Below are 13,598 nucleotides of genomic sequence, written 5' to 3' on the forward strand. Positions count from 1 at the left end.
GGAAGAATGTCCAAGCAGAATCAGTTGGAGCAGATAGCAAGATATACTCACCATTCAAAGCCGGTTGAGTGATGATGTTCCGGGCAGACAATTCATAAAAAGAGGAAGCTGAAGTGGAAGAAGCATCAAGAAAGAAGCAGATGAGGCTGGAAAAAGCGGACCAAGTGGCTGAGCTCAGAACTGCAGCAGAAAGAAGTCAGGAGCAAGAAACAGCTGGAGGCAAAGAAGGAAGCCCCTATTTAGAATACAGAGCCGAAAGTGTTTTTGAGATATAGCCATGCAGGGTATAACCAAAGCCGCATTTCTAAGCACATGTTGAAAATCAGTTCCATCCATCTAAATGATTCTCCTGTATCACATTTAGGATTTTACTTCTTCACTCCAGTTCCAAAGGCACAATGAAAGAATAAGTCCCCATAAATTTCTAGAGTTTTATATATTATATATACTTGTGCACAGAGCTGTAGCCAAGCCGGCGGGGGGGGGGGGGGGGGGGGGGTTGGGGTTCAACCCCCTCCTGAAATGTTCAGTTTTTTAAAAAAAACAAACCTGGTTTACCCATGAATTTGCGTTATGGAACTACTCTTCATGATTCACTAAAAAAAAAAAAATCAAACCTCCCCCCCCCCCCCCCCGAAACAGTGTACAGTGTTCCCTTGCTACTTCACAGTTCACTTATTGCAGACTTGCTGTTTCGCGCTTTTTGTCTGAGTGGCAACGCCTGCCAGTTTCCCTTTTGCACATGTGCCTTCCTCTCGTCGGGTCCAGGGGCAGCTCTCCGTTGAGGTGTTGCTGCTGCTTCTCCTCCTCAGGGCTTCCCCTTTGCTCCATTTCTCTGGCTGCCTCTGCCCCCCGGGTCTTGTGAAGGGGAGAAGGCCATCTAACTACTAATATAATGTGTAAATATTGAAATAAATATAGCATCCCTACTTCACGGATTTTCACTTATTACAGGTGGTCCTGGAACATAACCCTCATGATAAGTGAGGGAACACTGTATACATCTAGAAATTTTGGTCAAAGAATCAATAAAAAATGAAAGTTGGTGAATCCATGGGCCAAATAAGTGCTGTATCTTAACTCTTACCCAAAAGGGAACCACCCCCTTCTCTGAGTCGATACAAAAAAGCAAGGGCTTAGTCCATCTCAGAAGAACCTAAAACAAGGACCGGCCCCCCACTGCACCCTCCACCATGACACCACTTCAGGTCTTTTTGAATGCCTGGATGGAAAAATGAGAGTGGCAGCTCTTTGGCGCTAGAGGGAGTTGGTATATTGTTTAGGTTCTCCTAGGATGGACTACACTCTTGCCTTTCACCACACTTCTCAGAGAAGGGAATGTTACTTATTTGATAAGAGTTTAACACTGTACCTTAACTTTTATCAGAAAAGCAACCATCCTCTTCTCTGAATGGAGTGTCAAAAAGCGTCTTGCATGCCTTGACGGGGAAATGTCAGCAGTAGCCATGACAGCTGGAGTGCTGAGGCAAAACTAGCACTTTTCCCTTTCTGCAGAATGACCCTTAGTTTATCCATGGGTTGTATCAAAATTCAAAATTTTCACCCCAAAACCTGCCTTCAACTTATGCATGAGGCCAACTTACATACAAGTGTATGTGGTTCTTGTGAGGAAACAGATTGTACTATTAAATGTGGATTGACTGAAAAATGAGCTAATTGTGATACATTTGTCCATCCATTTCAGGGCTCCTGTTCTGTTCATGACTGACTCAGGATACTATTGGTCAGGATTCTACATAGGCTTCTTAGTTACATTTGCATAACTAAGCAACGTCTTCCAGACCGGCTTTATGAGGTATCACCCACACTGAGAGTAGGAGTCTGGATCACTGGTGAATGATGTCTCCACCAGGACCTTGCCTATCGAAAAGAGCAGCTGCAATATGGAAATGTGACTAGAATCCTGCTTTGATTGTTACAGCCTCACTTGCAGGTTAGGAGAGTGGAGAAAATGTCATCCCCCAGAAAAATGAACCTCCTTCTCTCAGTGAGGTGAATGTCCAATAAAGCAAGTTGGTAGATGGCAGTTAAGAACATGGCAATAGTGCCATAATAGTGACTACATGCAAATTACAAATGCCGATTAGTATATGGATGAATCACTCCTGGTTACACATCCTGAAGTTTGATGTTGAATTCTGTCCTATATCCTTCTCAGGGAGAGAATCAACAGGAGAACTGTGCATTAAGGTCAGTGTAAACTGATACAGTTCCCAAATATGAAAAGGAAGAAAGGCACACAGGCTAAGAAAACCAAGTGGTTTGATCCCGAGCAAATCTAGAATTGAGACCTATTACTCAAATGCTATGATGTAAAGAAAGCCTTGTGATACTTTTAAGATTCAGATAAACCTCTATTTTCAGGAGAAAAAAAGTTTCAATCAAAAATTCCAAACATTTTTTCTTTAAAGCCACAGCAATGTGCATTCACATTCTTGTGTCTAATACCAGCACTCCGTCTATTTATAAATTTACATTTATTCAAAAAAAAAAACTAAAACAGGAAATTGGATTTCTCATTGGTGAGGTCCTCTAGCTATCATGGCCAATAGTAAGATCATTTCTACATTAGGTCTCTTAGGTTAATCAAACTAATTAAAGGAGGCAAACCATGTGATAAAGTGTTCCTTTCCGGGGAGATGGCAGAAAAATAGTCATCAATATTTTTAAAGGAGACAGTCAAAAATAAAGTAAGACTCAATTATAAATATGAGTAAAATGTCTATAACAGATATGCTTACCACTGCATGCTATAAGCATCTGACATCAATTGTAACTTGTTGACCACAGGAATCACCTGAAGAGAAGAACCATACGTTTAAAAGATCTAAACCACTCACATATCCTACGTTTCAAAGTATTCTCAGGGCCCTTCCAGACAGGCCCTATATCCCAGGATCTGATCCCAGGTTTTCTGTTTATCCCAGATTATCTGGCAGTGCAGATTCATATAATCCAGTTTAAAGCAGAAATCCTGAGATCAGATCTTGGGATACAGAGCCTGTCTGGAAGGGCCCTCAGATAGCTGCAACACCTGGAAGTCAAACTCATGCCCACATTAAATATAATGCCCCTCATACTCTAATGCCCCCCAATTATTCAAAAATGAAAACATCTAGGATATTATCGCTCATGAATAAACACCTTGAGTCTCAAGTTCTGCATGCAATCCCTAAAGTGTGTACGAGAACAGAAAATGTAAGAAAGGTACATCAGTTACATGTAGCTTGGCTCCTTCTCTTCCCCTTCCTTTATAAAAGAGCAAGCCTAAAGCACTATTATTGCCATGTCAGATGCTAAAAGTAGACATGGGCTACAAGTAGACATGGGCCACCTCTAGCATCCAGTTTTAGAGAGGAGATGTGTATTCATTGTCTTCAGACTTTTCTTTATCTCAGACAGACCTATACTGAGGGTTTTATGAGAAACTTTACGTACCGAACCATGTCTTCTGCTGAGAAACAATTTCCAATTGTAATCAGCTCTCTACATTTGAGAGTCTAACTTCTGGAGATTAGATTAATATGGTCTCTCTGAGAATCTCCAGGTCCTTCAGTACAACTCTACAGTCAAGATCTGCCAGAGGCTGATTGAACAGTTTTGCTGGAGGGCTTAAGAGATATTGAGACGAAATCCTAATCCTAAAGAATGTGGAGGGCTAACTGTACATTGGGAGACGACGGGAGCTAAACTGTTTAAAAAGATGATGCTGTCAAGGTAATGCATGCCATATGCCAGAAAATATGGAAAACACAAGAATGGCCATCAGATTAGGAAAAAACCAATTAATATCCTTATACCAAAAAAGGGAAACGCTAAAGAATGCTCAAACTTTCATACAGTGGCACTTATTTCACATGCCAGTAAGGTAATGCTCAAGATAATACAAGGTAGACTCCAGCAATACATGGAGCGAGAGTTGCCAGATGTACAAGCTGGGTTTAGAAAAAGCAGAGGAATGAGAAACCAAATTGCCAATATATGCTGGATAATGGAGGAATGCAGGGAGTTTCAGAAAAACATCTATTTCTGTTTTATTGACTATTCTAAAGCCTTTGACTGTGTGGTTCATAATAAATTGTGGAAAATTCTTGGTGGTATGGGGATGCCAAGTCACCTTGTCTGTCTCATGAGGAATCTGTACAACGACCAAGTAGCAACAGTAAGAACAGACCATGGAACAACAGACTGGTTCAAGATTGGAAAAGGAGTACGGCAGGGCTGTATACTTTCAACCTACGTATTCAACTTGTATGCATAACACATCATGACGAATCCAAGGCCTGAGTTAAAATTGCTGGAAGAAACATTAACAATCTTAGGTATGCAGATGATACCACTCTGATGGCTGAAAGTGAGGAGGAGCTGAGAAGCCTTATCACCAAGCTGAAAGAAGAAAGCGCAAAAGCCGGGCTGCAGTTAAACATCAAGAAAACCAAGATTATGGCAACCAGACTGATTGAGGGAGAAAACATGGAGGCAGTGACAGACTTTGTATTTCTAGGCGCAAAGATTACTGCAGATGCAGACTGCAGCCAGGAAATCAGAAGATATTTACTTCTTCAGAAGACAGCAATGGCCAACCTCGATAAAATAGTGACGATTAGAGACATCACACTGGCATTGAAAATCCACATAGTTAACGCTGGGCCATAAAGAAGGCTGAGCAAGGAAGATAGACACTTTTGAACTGTGGTGTTGGAGGAAAATTCTGAGAGTGCCTTGAACCGCAAGAAGATCCAGCCAGTCCATACTCCAGGAAATAATGCCCGGCTGCTCACTGGAGAGAAGGATATTAGAGGCAAAGATTATTGGCCATATCATTAAATGTAAGGAAAGCTTGGAGAAGGCAATGATGCTGGGGAAAATGGAAGGAAAAAGGAAGAGGGGTCAGCCAAAGGCAAGATAGATGGATGGTATCCTTGAAGCGTTTGGCTTGACCTTGAAGGAGTTGAGAGTGGCAACAGCCAACAGGGAGCTCTGGCGTGGGCTGGTCCATAAGGTCATGACGAGTTGGAACCGACTGAATGAATAAACAACAAAACAACAACTGTGCATTAATTGGGACGATGCTCCTCTGGGGGCTCTGAGCTTTTCAGTGACTCCCAAGTCTGGGTCTGTCAATTATACCCTGTGAAAATTAAAGAAATGGTTCAGAACATCTATTGTGTAGGACCACAAAAGCATGTAACAACTACAGACACTGCCTTACCTTTGGGTCATTTTCAAGTACTTTGGCCAGTTTTCTGAAGTGTGTTTGGCCATAGTTAATCCTATAGTAACCAGTCACATTCACGTTTAAAATAATCCAGTCGCGTTCCGCATCTGAAATTTTCATCTCAGGAAATATTTCTGCAGACACATGGAAGAAAAGAGGTTAGCATACATTTAGTGATGCTGTTCTGCAAAACTATATATGCCCATGAAGACTGAAAGCTGACTTCCAACAGAAAATTATAATAAAATGATAAAAATTGGTTTATTTTTAAGCACAGAAATACCAACAGTCACAAGAATTGTATTTTAATAGCAGCTTGACATGGTGTGTTGTACACTGAACTGGATAGTGCATGATTCTTAACCTGGTGCTGAAAACATGACAATTTGCAGTCCCTTGCTATAGATCATGGATGCCAAAGGCAATGTTAGCATCTGGCTCTTTATCTATACTGTGGCCTTAAATAAGTGATCAAGCTGTCAAAACAGAAAAAGTGCTTCCTTGCTGAACCTTCAAAACTATTTTCTAAGCACCTTGCTTACTAGGAAATCTGAGGTTCCTTTTTCAATCCCCCTCCAATTCTCCAATTAAAAAAGATTCATTTCTTTAAATAGCTGTAGGGTGCACCAGTATGCATCTTCTCTTTTATATAGTGTGCATTTACAATTTTGCTTGTACACAGCTAAGACATATATTTTTAAAAATGTTAGCTATGCCAAATAATACAATTTTGTATGCTAAATTTTGTATGTAAAAGAGTCATTGCTAAAACATAGAATCATAAAATCATAGAGTTGGAAGAGACCTCATGGGCCAGCTAGTCCAACCCTTTGCCATGAAGCAGAAAAATTGCATTCAAACCATCCCTGACAGATGGCCATCCAGCCTCTATTTAAAAGCCTCTAAAGAAGGAGCCTCCACCACACTCCGGGGCAGAGATTTCCACTGCTGAACAGCTCTCACAGTGAGGAAGTTCTTCCTAATAACCAAACAATAAAATAAGTTTGGTTGATTTCAATTCACTCTTTCAAATTAAAAAAAAATCCTATATTAACACCTCTGGTTTCAAACGTTCTGGTAATTTTATATTCAAGATGAACACAAGAATTGATTTCTCTGGCATTTATTAAGCAATTTCTCTCCCCATTCCTAATCTAGAATAAGGAAGGAAGGAAAGAGTGTTGTTTGGGAAACAGAGTTGGACAATGAATGTTCATATTTGTGTTAATCACAGTCTTTGCCACAAACTATCAGATTTATACATAGGAAGGAAGCCATGCCTGTTTCCAATGAATCCTTTACTTTGAACCACCCCTAGGCTAAAATTTCTAAGGATTTTCCTAGGACCAAACTTTACAAGCCAATAAACATTACTGACAAAGAAAAAATGCCAAAATTAAAAAAAATGATGCAGTGTGGAGTATTCTTGTTTCAACTTCCAGTCAACTGTGTCCAGTTCTAAAATATTTAATTCTTTTCTCCATTTAATTCTTTTAACTGAAATTCTTTTCAGTTGTCCATTTGCTTTGAATTATGCCAGTTAGTCATTCTTGAAGGTGTTACTTTCTTAATTTTTTGGTACTAAAGATTTCTGAACATATTCAAATATTTGAGCTTTTTCCTAAGCCTGCAGTATATGGGTGTTCTTACTTTGACTACATAAAAATAAACACCTCCATTATGAAAAAGAATTATAAATATATAAGTATGGATGTTGAGCCGTGCAATTGATTTCTTTGCAATATATAACCAACTACATGTACAAACAGTACAAACTTCTAAATTCTTGGTGGGGGGGAAAAATACTTACTGCTACTTTTATCAAGCCACAATAAAGGCTGTACAGTTCCATTTCTTATCCAAGAAATTGGAATAATCCATGTGTTGCTTAAGGAAAAACAAAAATTGATCATTACATTTTTTTAAAAACCTAATTAAATAAAGAAGCACCAAATAATTAACATTATTGCAATTTTTATATATTTCTATTTTTCTTAGCTCTATCTTTTAGATTTATATGGAGGAAAGGAAAAGCACTTTGATAAAGGAAACAGTACTTTGTTACACATCCCAATTCACATGTTCACTGATAACACATATATAACAAAATATAATTTTAAAAATCCAGTTCATAGTTTGAGATATGAGAAATGGCCATGTCACTGGGTTGTTGTGCATCTTCCAGGCGGTATGGTGATGTTCCAGAAGCATTATCTCCTGACATTTCACTCACATCTATGGCAGGCATCCTCAGAGGTTGTTAGGTATATTGGAAAACTAAGCAAAGGAGGTTTATATATCTGTGAAAGGTCCAGGGTGGAAGAAAGAACTCTTGTCTGTTGGGTAACATCAGGAGAGAATGCTTCTGGAACATGGCCATACAGCCCGGAAAATGCACAACAACCTAGTGATTCTGGCCATGAAAGCCTTCAACAACACATTGGCCATGTCATTCTTCCAAACATCATTTCACTTTCAGTTTTGTATTTAGCATAACCAAGAATGAGTACTAATGCTTGCTGTTGATCATTAAGGATAATTCAAAATACAATTTTCAGATTTGGAAACTATGATAAACAATGGTTTGTGCTAAAAGGGGGAATTATATGAACTGGGCAAATGTGTTAGCCAAGGAGATCTCAACATAAGATTCCAATAGGTATGTCAATATACTCAAAACCAAATCTATTATTTACCAAAACTCAACTTACTTTGTGCTGTTTTGATCTTTTTTTGACCAATATCTATCTTGACTGATATTTCCGGTTGAGAAATTTACTGTCAGGACCGGGTAGCCAACTTGGCAAGTCCAAGTGTCCATTATAACCTTTACTTTAGCTGGCAAATGAGTGTCATTTTGTTCATCTATAACCTTCAAGAAAAGCTCAGGATTAGAGCACAGCTTAGTTTGATTGTGTATGTATTTAACATATCATAAATGGTTAATGCACGAACATTCCCATCATTTGTTTAACATTCCCATCATTTTTGATTATATAATAGCTCACACAATGACAGAAATGCAGTGCATTTTAGTATCAGAAATATGACCACAGGCCTGAGTATATAAGAGGAAGAACAATAAAAAACCAAAAAGACCAACAGTGCAAGCCATGAGAATTAAAAAAAACATGTTTTTGGATGCCCTTTGATTGTGATACTTCCAAACAGAGATCTCTATTGACCATATTTCCTGAGTTACTCACATCTGAAACTTCCCCCTGTACACCAGAAGACTGAAATTCACAAAGTATGCACATCACTAAGGGAATACTAAAGACTTTTGGGAGCCAAAGAATGTTAATCTGCAGACCAGAAAGCCATTTTTAAAAGAGCTTTATGGGAAGAGGACCGGGCTCTGGACCAGGCTTTGTCAGAGAAAGCAGGCTGACTAGAGCTATCCAAGGTCCTGAAATACCAGCTTGATTAAGCCTCTTCCCTGATCCAGTTTATATATTTAGAAACTATATATAGCTTAATATTAAAAAAGTAATGGTGTTGGATTGTTTCCTCTGGAATTGTAGAATGTCAGCAAAACTTTGACCCAAGGGAACTTTTGCCTCCTAACATCCTAGCTGGGCATGTGTCTCTTCCATATTTGCTGAAAACTGAAATTACTGCTGTGATCTGGAAAAAAAAATAACTCTTTCATTCATCTGGTAAATTGTCAATTAATTATCATGGCCTATTTCCTAACACTGCATTAAAAGTAACACCTAATTTGGCTTAAGCCACACTTAGGCATAGAGAATATCCATAGTCTTACACTAACGTTCAAACGGGACAAGGGTGCAACTGAAGTCATTCTGAAGTGTTTGATGCCTCCCATGCACAGCACACTGTTCATGCAAACAAACTATTTTCCTAAAGATGAAATACACAAGTGCATTTGCAAAGTTGATCTGGGCAGAACTCAGTCAGCTTAAAAATGAGCCTGTGTTGACCAAACTCTTACATTTTGCAGAATTTGATAAACTGACTTCTTAAAAACAAATTAATATAATGTTTTCAAAATAATTGGAAGCTCTTTGCAGAATACATAGGTAGAATATCTAAATAATGGCCTGTAATGGTGTTTAGTGATTAAAAGTCATTAACAGAAAGACGAGCAAAGTTAGGAGAAATTTAGGTCATTTTTGTCTAGTATAGATAATATAGAGAGCTTTGTTAAGAGTTTTGATGGGACAATGTGTTGTGTGACTTTTTTCTAGGGTAGGGTTGGGAAGCTTCTTCCAAATATATTGTACCTAGTTAATTTATTACTATTAGAAGGTGTAGATTTACTACTGTTAAGTGGTGGTTTTATATGTCATTGGTTGTGTTCTAGTTTGTATGTTTCTGAAATAAAAAAATGAGATTTAAAAATAAGCCTGTGTTTCTAGGTAAAGATAAAGGTTTTCCCCTGACATTAAGTCTAGTTGTGTCTGACTCTGGGGGTTGTTGCCCATCTCCATTTCTAAGCCAAGAGTCGGCGTTGTCCGCAGACACCTCCAAGGTCATGTGGCCAGCATGACTGCATGGAACACCTTTACCTTCCCGCCAGAGCAGTACCTATTGATCTAATCACATCTGCATGTTTTTGAACTGCTAGGTTGGCAGAAGCATGTAATTACATGTAGTGTAATGTTACTATTGTTTTCATGTTGGATTTGAACTGCCAGCCTTTTGACCAGCAAGTTCAGTGGTTTAACCCCCTGCACCACCGCGGGCTCCTCCCTGTGTTTTTATCCAGACAAAAAGAAAGTAGCATTTTCATGAATTCTGTGAGAGGTGACCCTAGAACCAATTCTAGTTAAGGAAACAAACTGACAACAGAGAACATAGTTGGACTCAATCACCTCTTTTGCTTGGACAGTGCAGACTGTTACTGATCAAGTTAAATATTTAAAGAGAGCAATGTAGTTCTTTAATTATGCTGATCTATGATCAGTCCCACATTCTATGGCTTCAAACCCCATGTTAAAATCAAGATTGCCTCAATTCATGTCATAAAAGTACTAATAATACTATATACATTTGAAGTACCTTTTGAATATGATTCCAGAGATCATCCTGGATGGCATTTGAAAAGGAAAATGCATTCAGAAATGACTGAAATAAAACAAGTGTCATAATTATTCTACTAAATATGACAGTACATCTAAATATGACATACACATAATAAAAATGAAAATCTGTATGTGTGTATGTGGCATGGATGTCCATTTACACAGACAGGCTCCTGCCTCCACAAATAGCTACAACTCCCAGTGCTAAGGAGCCACCAATGGCCCTCCCTCCAAGAAACATCGCAGGTTATAGTGGGTACCATGAACATGACCAAGAGCCCTACCAGTGTCCTCCTCAAACACCATTCTGCCCACCACAGAAGTGAAGGCTTTCATATGGGGACAACATCATCCTAGATTTTCTGTTTTTCCTCCACCAAAAACACTTCCCAGTGTTCCTTTCTCTCTCTATTGGTGTGAATTTGCACGACCCTGCCCACTGCCTCTCCCTTAACCCTTTCCTACGGCACACAGCAAACAAAGCTGAAATGATCAGCAACTAAACAACTAAACATACTGAAGGAGCTTGGGGGGATTGACACAAGAAATTGTAGTTCACACTGCATCAAGATACAGCACTGCGACCCCCACCAACAATGGGCCTGGATCACATTTGGCACACACAATCTCAATGACCAGCAGAACATACTGGGGGGATTTGAGAGGAATTGGCCTTCACATTTGGGAGTTGTAGGTACTGGGATTTATAGTTCACCTGCAATCAAAGAGCACTCTGATCCCCACCAATGATGGACCTGTACCTAACTTGGCACACAGAACCCCCATGACCAACTGAACCTACTGGAGGGGTTGGAGGGGAACTGACCTTCATTTCTGGGAGTTATAGTTCACCTACATCTGGAGACACCATGACCACCACCAACAATAGACCAGGATGATAATTGGCACACAGAACCCCCATGATCAACTGAACCTACCGGAGGGGTTTGGGGGCATGTGTGACTGACTTCATTTCTGGTAGTTGTAGTTCATCAGCATCCAGAGACACCAGGTTTTTAAAATCATGTCAGAAGCAATTTGAGAATATACTGCAAGTTGCTTCTGGTGTGAGAGAATCGGCCACCTACAGAGATGTTGCCCAGGGGATGCCCGGATGTGTTACCATCCTATGGGAGGCTTCTCTCATGTCCCCACATGGGAAGTTGGGGCTGACAGGAGCTCACCCCATCTTGCAGGTTCGAACCGCCGACCTTCAGATCTCCAGGTCAGCAGTTTAGCTGACACAAGGATTTAACCCATTGCGCCACCACAGCTCTCAGGGGCACTGTGTCCCCCACTGACAATAGACCGAGATCAAACCTGGCACACAGAACCCCCATGACCAACTGAACCTACTGTAGGGAATTGAAGGGGACTGACCCACAATGGTAGGAGCTATAGTTTACTCTACAAACAGAGAGTACACTGAAGCCCACTGATGATGCATCCAGAACAAACTTCCCTAACATGACAAACTTTAGGTACTGATGGAATTTCTGGGGCTTAACCTGGCATGATGTCAGTTGTAGTTCGCCCACAACCTTATGTATTTTGTACAATTTAAAAAAAGACTTTTCAAATAACCTGAGCAATGCCAGATACCCAAGCTAGTTTGAAAAAATATAAATGAAATCATGAGTCAATTTTACAGAAATCTAGAAAATGGTTTTTAAACTCACATGAAGTGCTTTAATAAACAGTGTTTCGGTCACAAAACTGGAAAGCATCCGGATAATGGAAGCTCCCTGAGAGACAGAGAATATGAAAGACAGACAGACAGACAGAGATTAGCTTTTTAATTGCACAGCTCAAGACATTTAATTAATGACATTATATTCAAAGCAGTGTTTTCAAATTAAATACATAAACTGGTAATTGTATAGATTATAAAATATGTTCTCCAAAATCTATCTATGACATAAAAAATCATATAATTGTGTATCTTTAATTGAGGACAAATACCAAATGTTTTATGACAAGAAAACACTCAGCCAATAATTAGTGACAGAATGTTCACAACTGATAGCAGAAACAGCATTTGAATTTCCCATCTTTATAAAGAATTATAAATTACAGTAGAGTCTCACTAATCCAAGCTAAACGGGCCGGCAGAAGCTTGGATAAGCGAATATCTTGGATTATAAGGACTGATCAAGGAAAAGCCTATTAAACATCAAATTAGGTTATGATTTTACAAATTAAACACCAAAACTTCATGTTATACAACAAATTTGACAGAAAAAGTAGTTCAATATGCAGTAATGTTATGTTGTAATTACTGTATTTACGAATTTAGCACCAAAATATTACAATATATTGGAAACATTGACTACAAAAATGGCTTGGATTATCCAGAGGCTTGGATAAGTGAGGCTTGGATTAGTGAGACTCTACTGTATTCTTTTTAGCCACCACCTAGCACTATTCAATTCAACTTGGCATTTCAAATAACAAGACTATGACCTCACCACCATTCATAGAATCATAGAATAATAGAGTTGGAAGAGACCAGATGTAACATTAAATATTAACATTTTCCAAGCATCAACGTTTTCCACATTTAAAGTGACACCCCCCATAGCCTTGCCCTGAATATTCATCTGCAGTGGGTTGTGTATTTAGAATAGTCTGCTAGGCTGTGTCTAAGAAAATTTCGAGTTCCTTAATGTCCTTAAGTGTCTCAATCTGGGCCTCAAATTGCTGTATCTTCCTTTCCAGTTAAGTGAGCTGTTTGCATTTGCTGCAGATGTATCTCATTAGATATTATGTCAAGACGATGAACATCCCATAGTCATTGCATGTGATTGGAACAGCTTGGCCTCGTGCCATATCCAGGTGACTCATGTTACCAAACTGAAGTGTGGTCCTCCTTCTCAAAATCCCTCAGTTCCCCTGTTCAGTATGTTTTCCCAAGATTAGTGTTAAACAAGTAGTGGTGTGCGTCGCTTTAGCTCAACTGCTGGCTCCGTCCCCAGAAAGGACAGTTGACCTAGATGAACCTCCACCCCTTGAACACCCAGCAGAAGCTCCTCTTCTCAAGCACAGAGCCAAAGCTCCACCACCCCTTAAGCACATGGTCTCAAACACACAGCCATAAACAAAAGGCTTCAAGCAGAGAAATCAGTTCCTTAGACACCAGAACAACCACAAAACCTTAACAACACACCACCTTATAAACAAGTACCCAGCTTTTAAACAACAAGAGACAAATAAATATTCAGCCTTCTACTGCACTCTAAGCAACAAAAAGTACTCTGAACTAAGATGGCTCCTTGCTTCCTTCTTCAGCCGTTGGAGCTCTACTTTCCTGC

General features: G+C 39.4%; 1 protein-coding gene across 1 annotated transcript in view; it reads right to left on the reverse strand.

Annotated features, from left to right (window-relative positions):
* lvrn (laeverin) overlaps positions 1-13,598 on the reverse strand; it is a 45,735-nt gene that overhangs the window by 16,433 nt on the left and 15,704 nt on the right. Inside the window, exons 8-13 of the mRNA XM_062972168.1 lie at positions 11,967-12,032; positions 10,265-10,330; positions 7,951-8,111; positions 7,050-7,126; positions 5,234-5,373; positions 2,763-2,818 (exon numbers count right to left, since the gene is read on the reverse strand). Coding sequence (XP_062828238.1) covers positions 2,763-2,818; positions 5,234-5,373; positions 7,050-7,126; positions 7,951-8,111; positions 10,265-10,330; positions 11,967-12,032 — 566 coding nt within the window. The remainder of the gene's footprint in view (positions 1-2,762; positions 2,819-5,233; positions 5,374-7,049; positions 7,127-7,950; positions 8,112-10,264; positions 10,331-11,966; positions 12,033-13,598) is intronic.

Source organism: Anolis carolinensis, chromosome 2, assembly GCF_035594765.1.
Source record: "Anolis carolinensis isolate JA03-04 chromosome 2, rAnoCar3.1.pri, whole genome shotgun sequence".
In the NCBI taxonomy this organism is placed as follows: domain Eukaryota; kingdom Metazoa; phylum Chordata; class Lepidosauria; order Squamata; family Dactyloidae; genus Anolis; species Anolis carolinensis.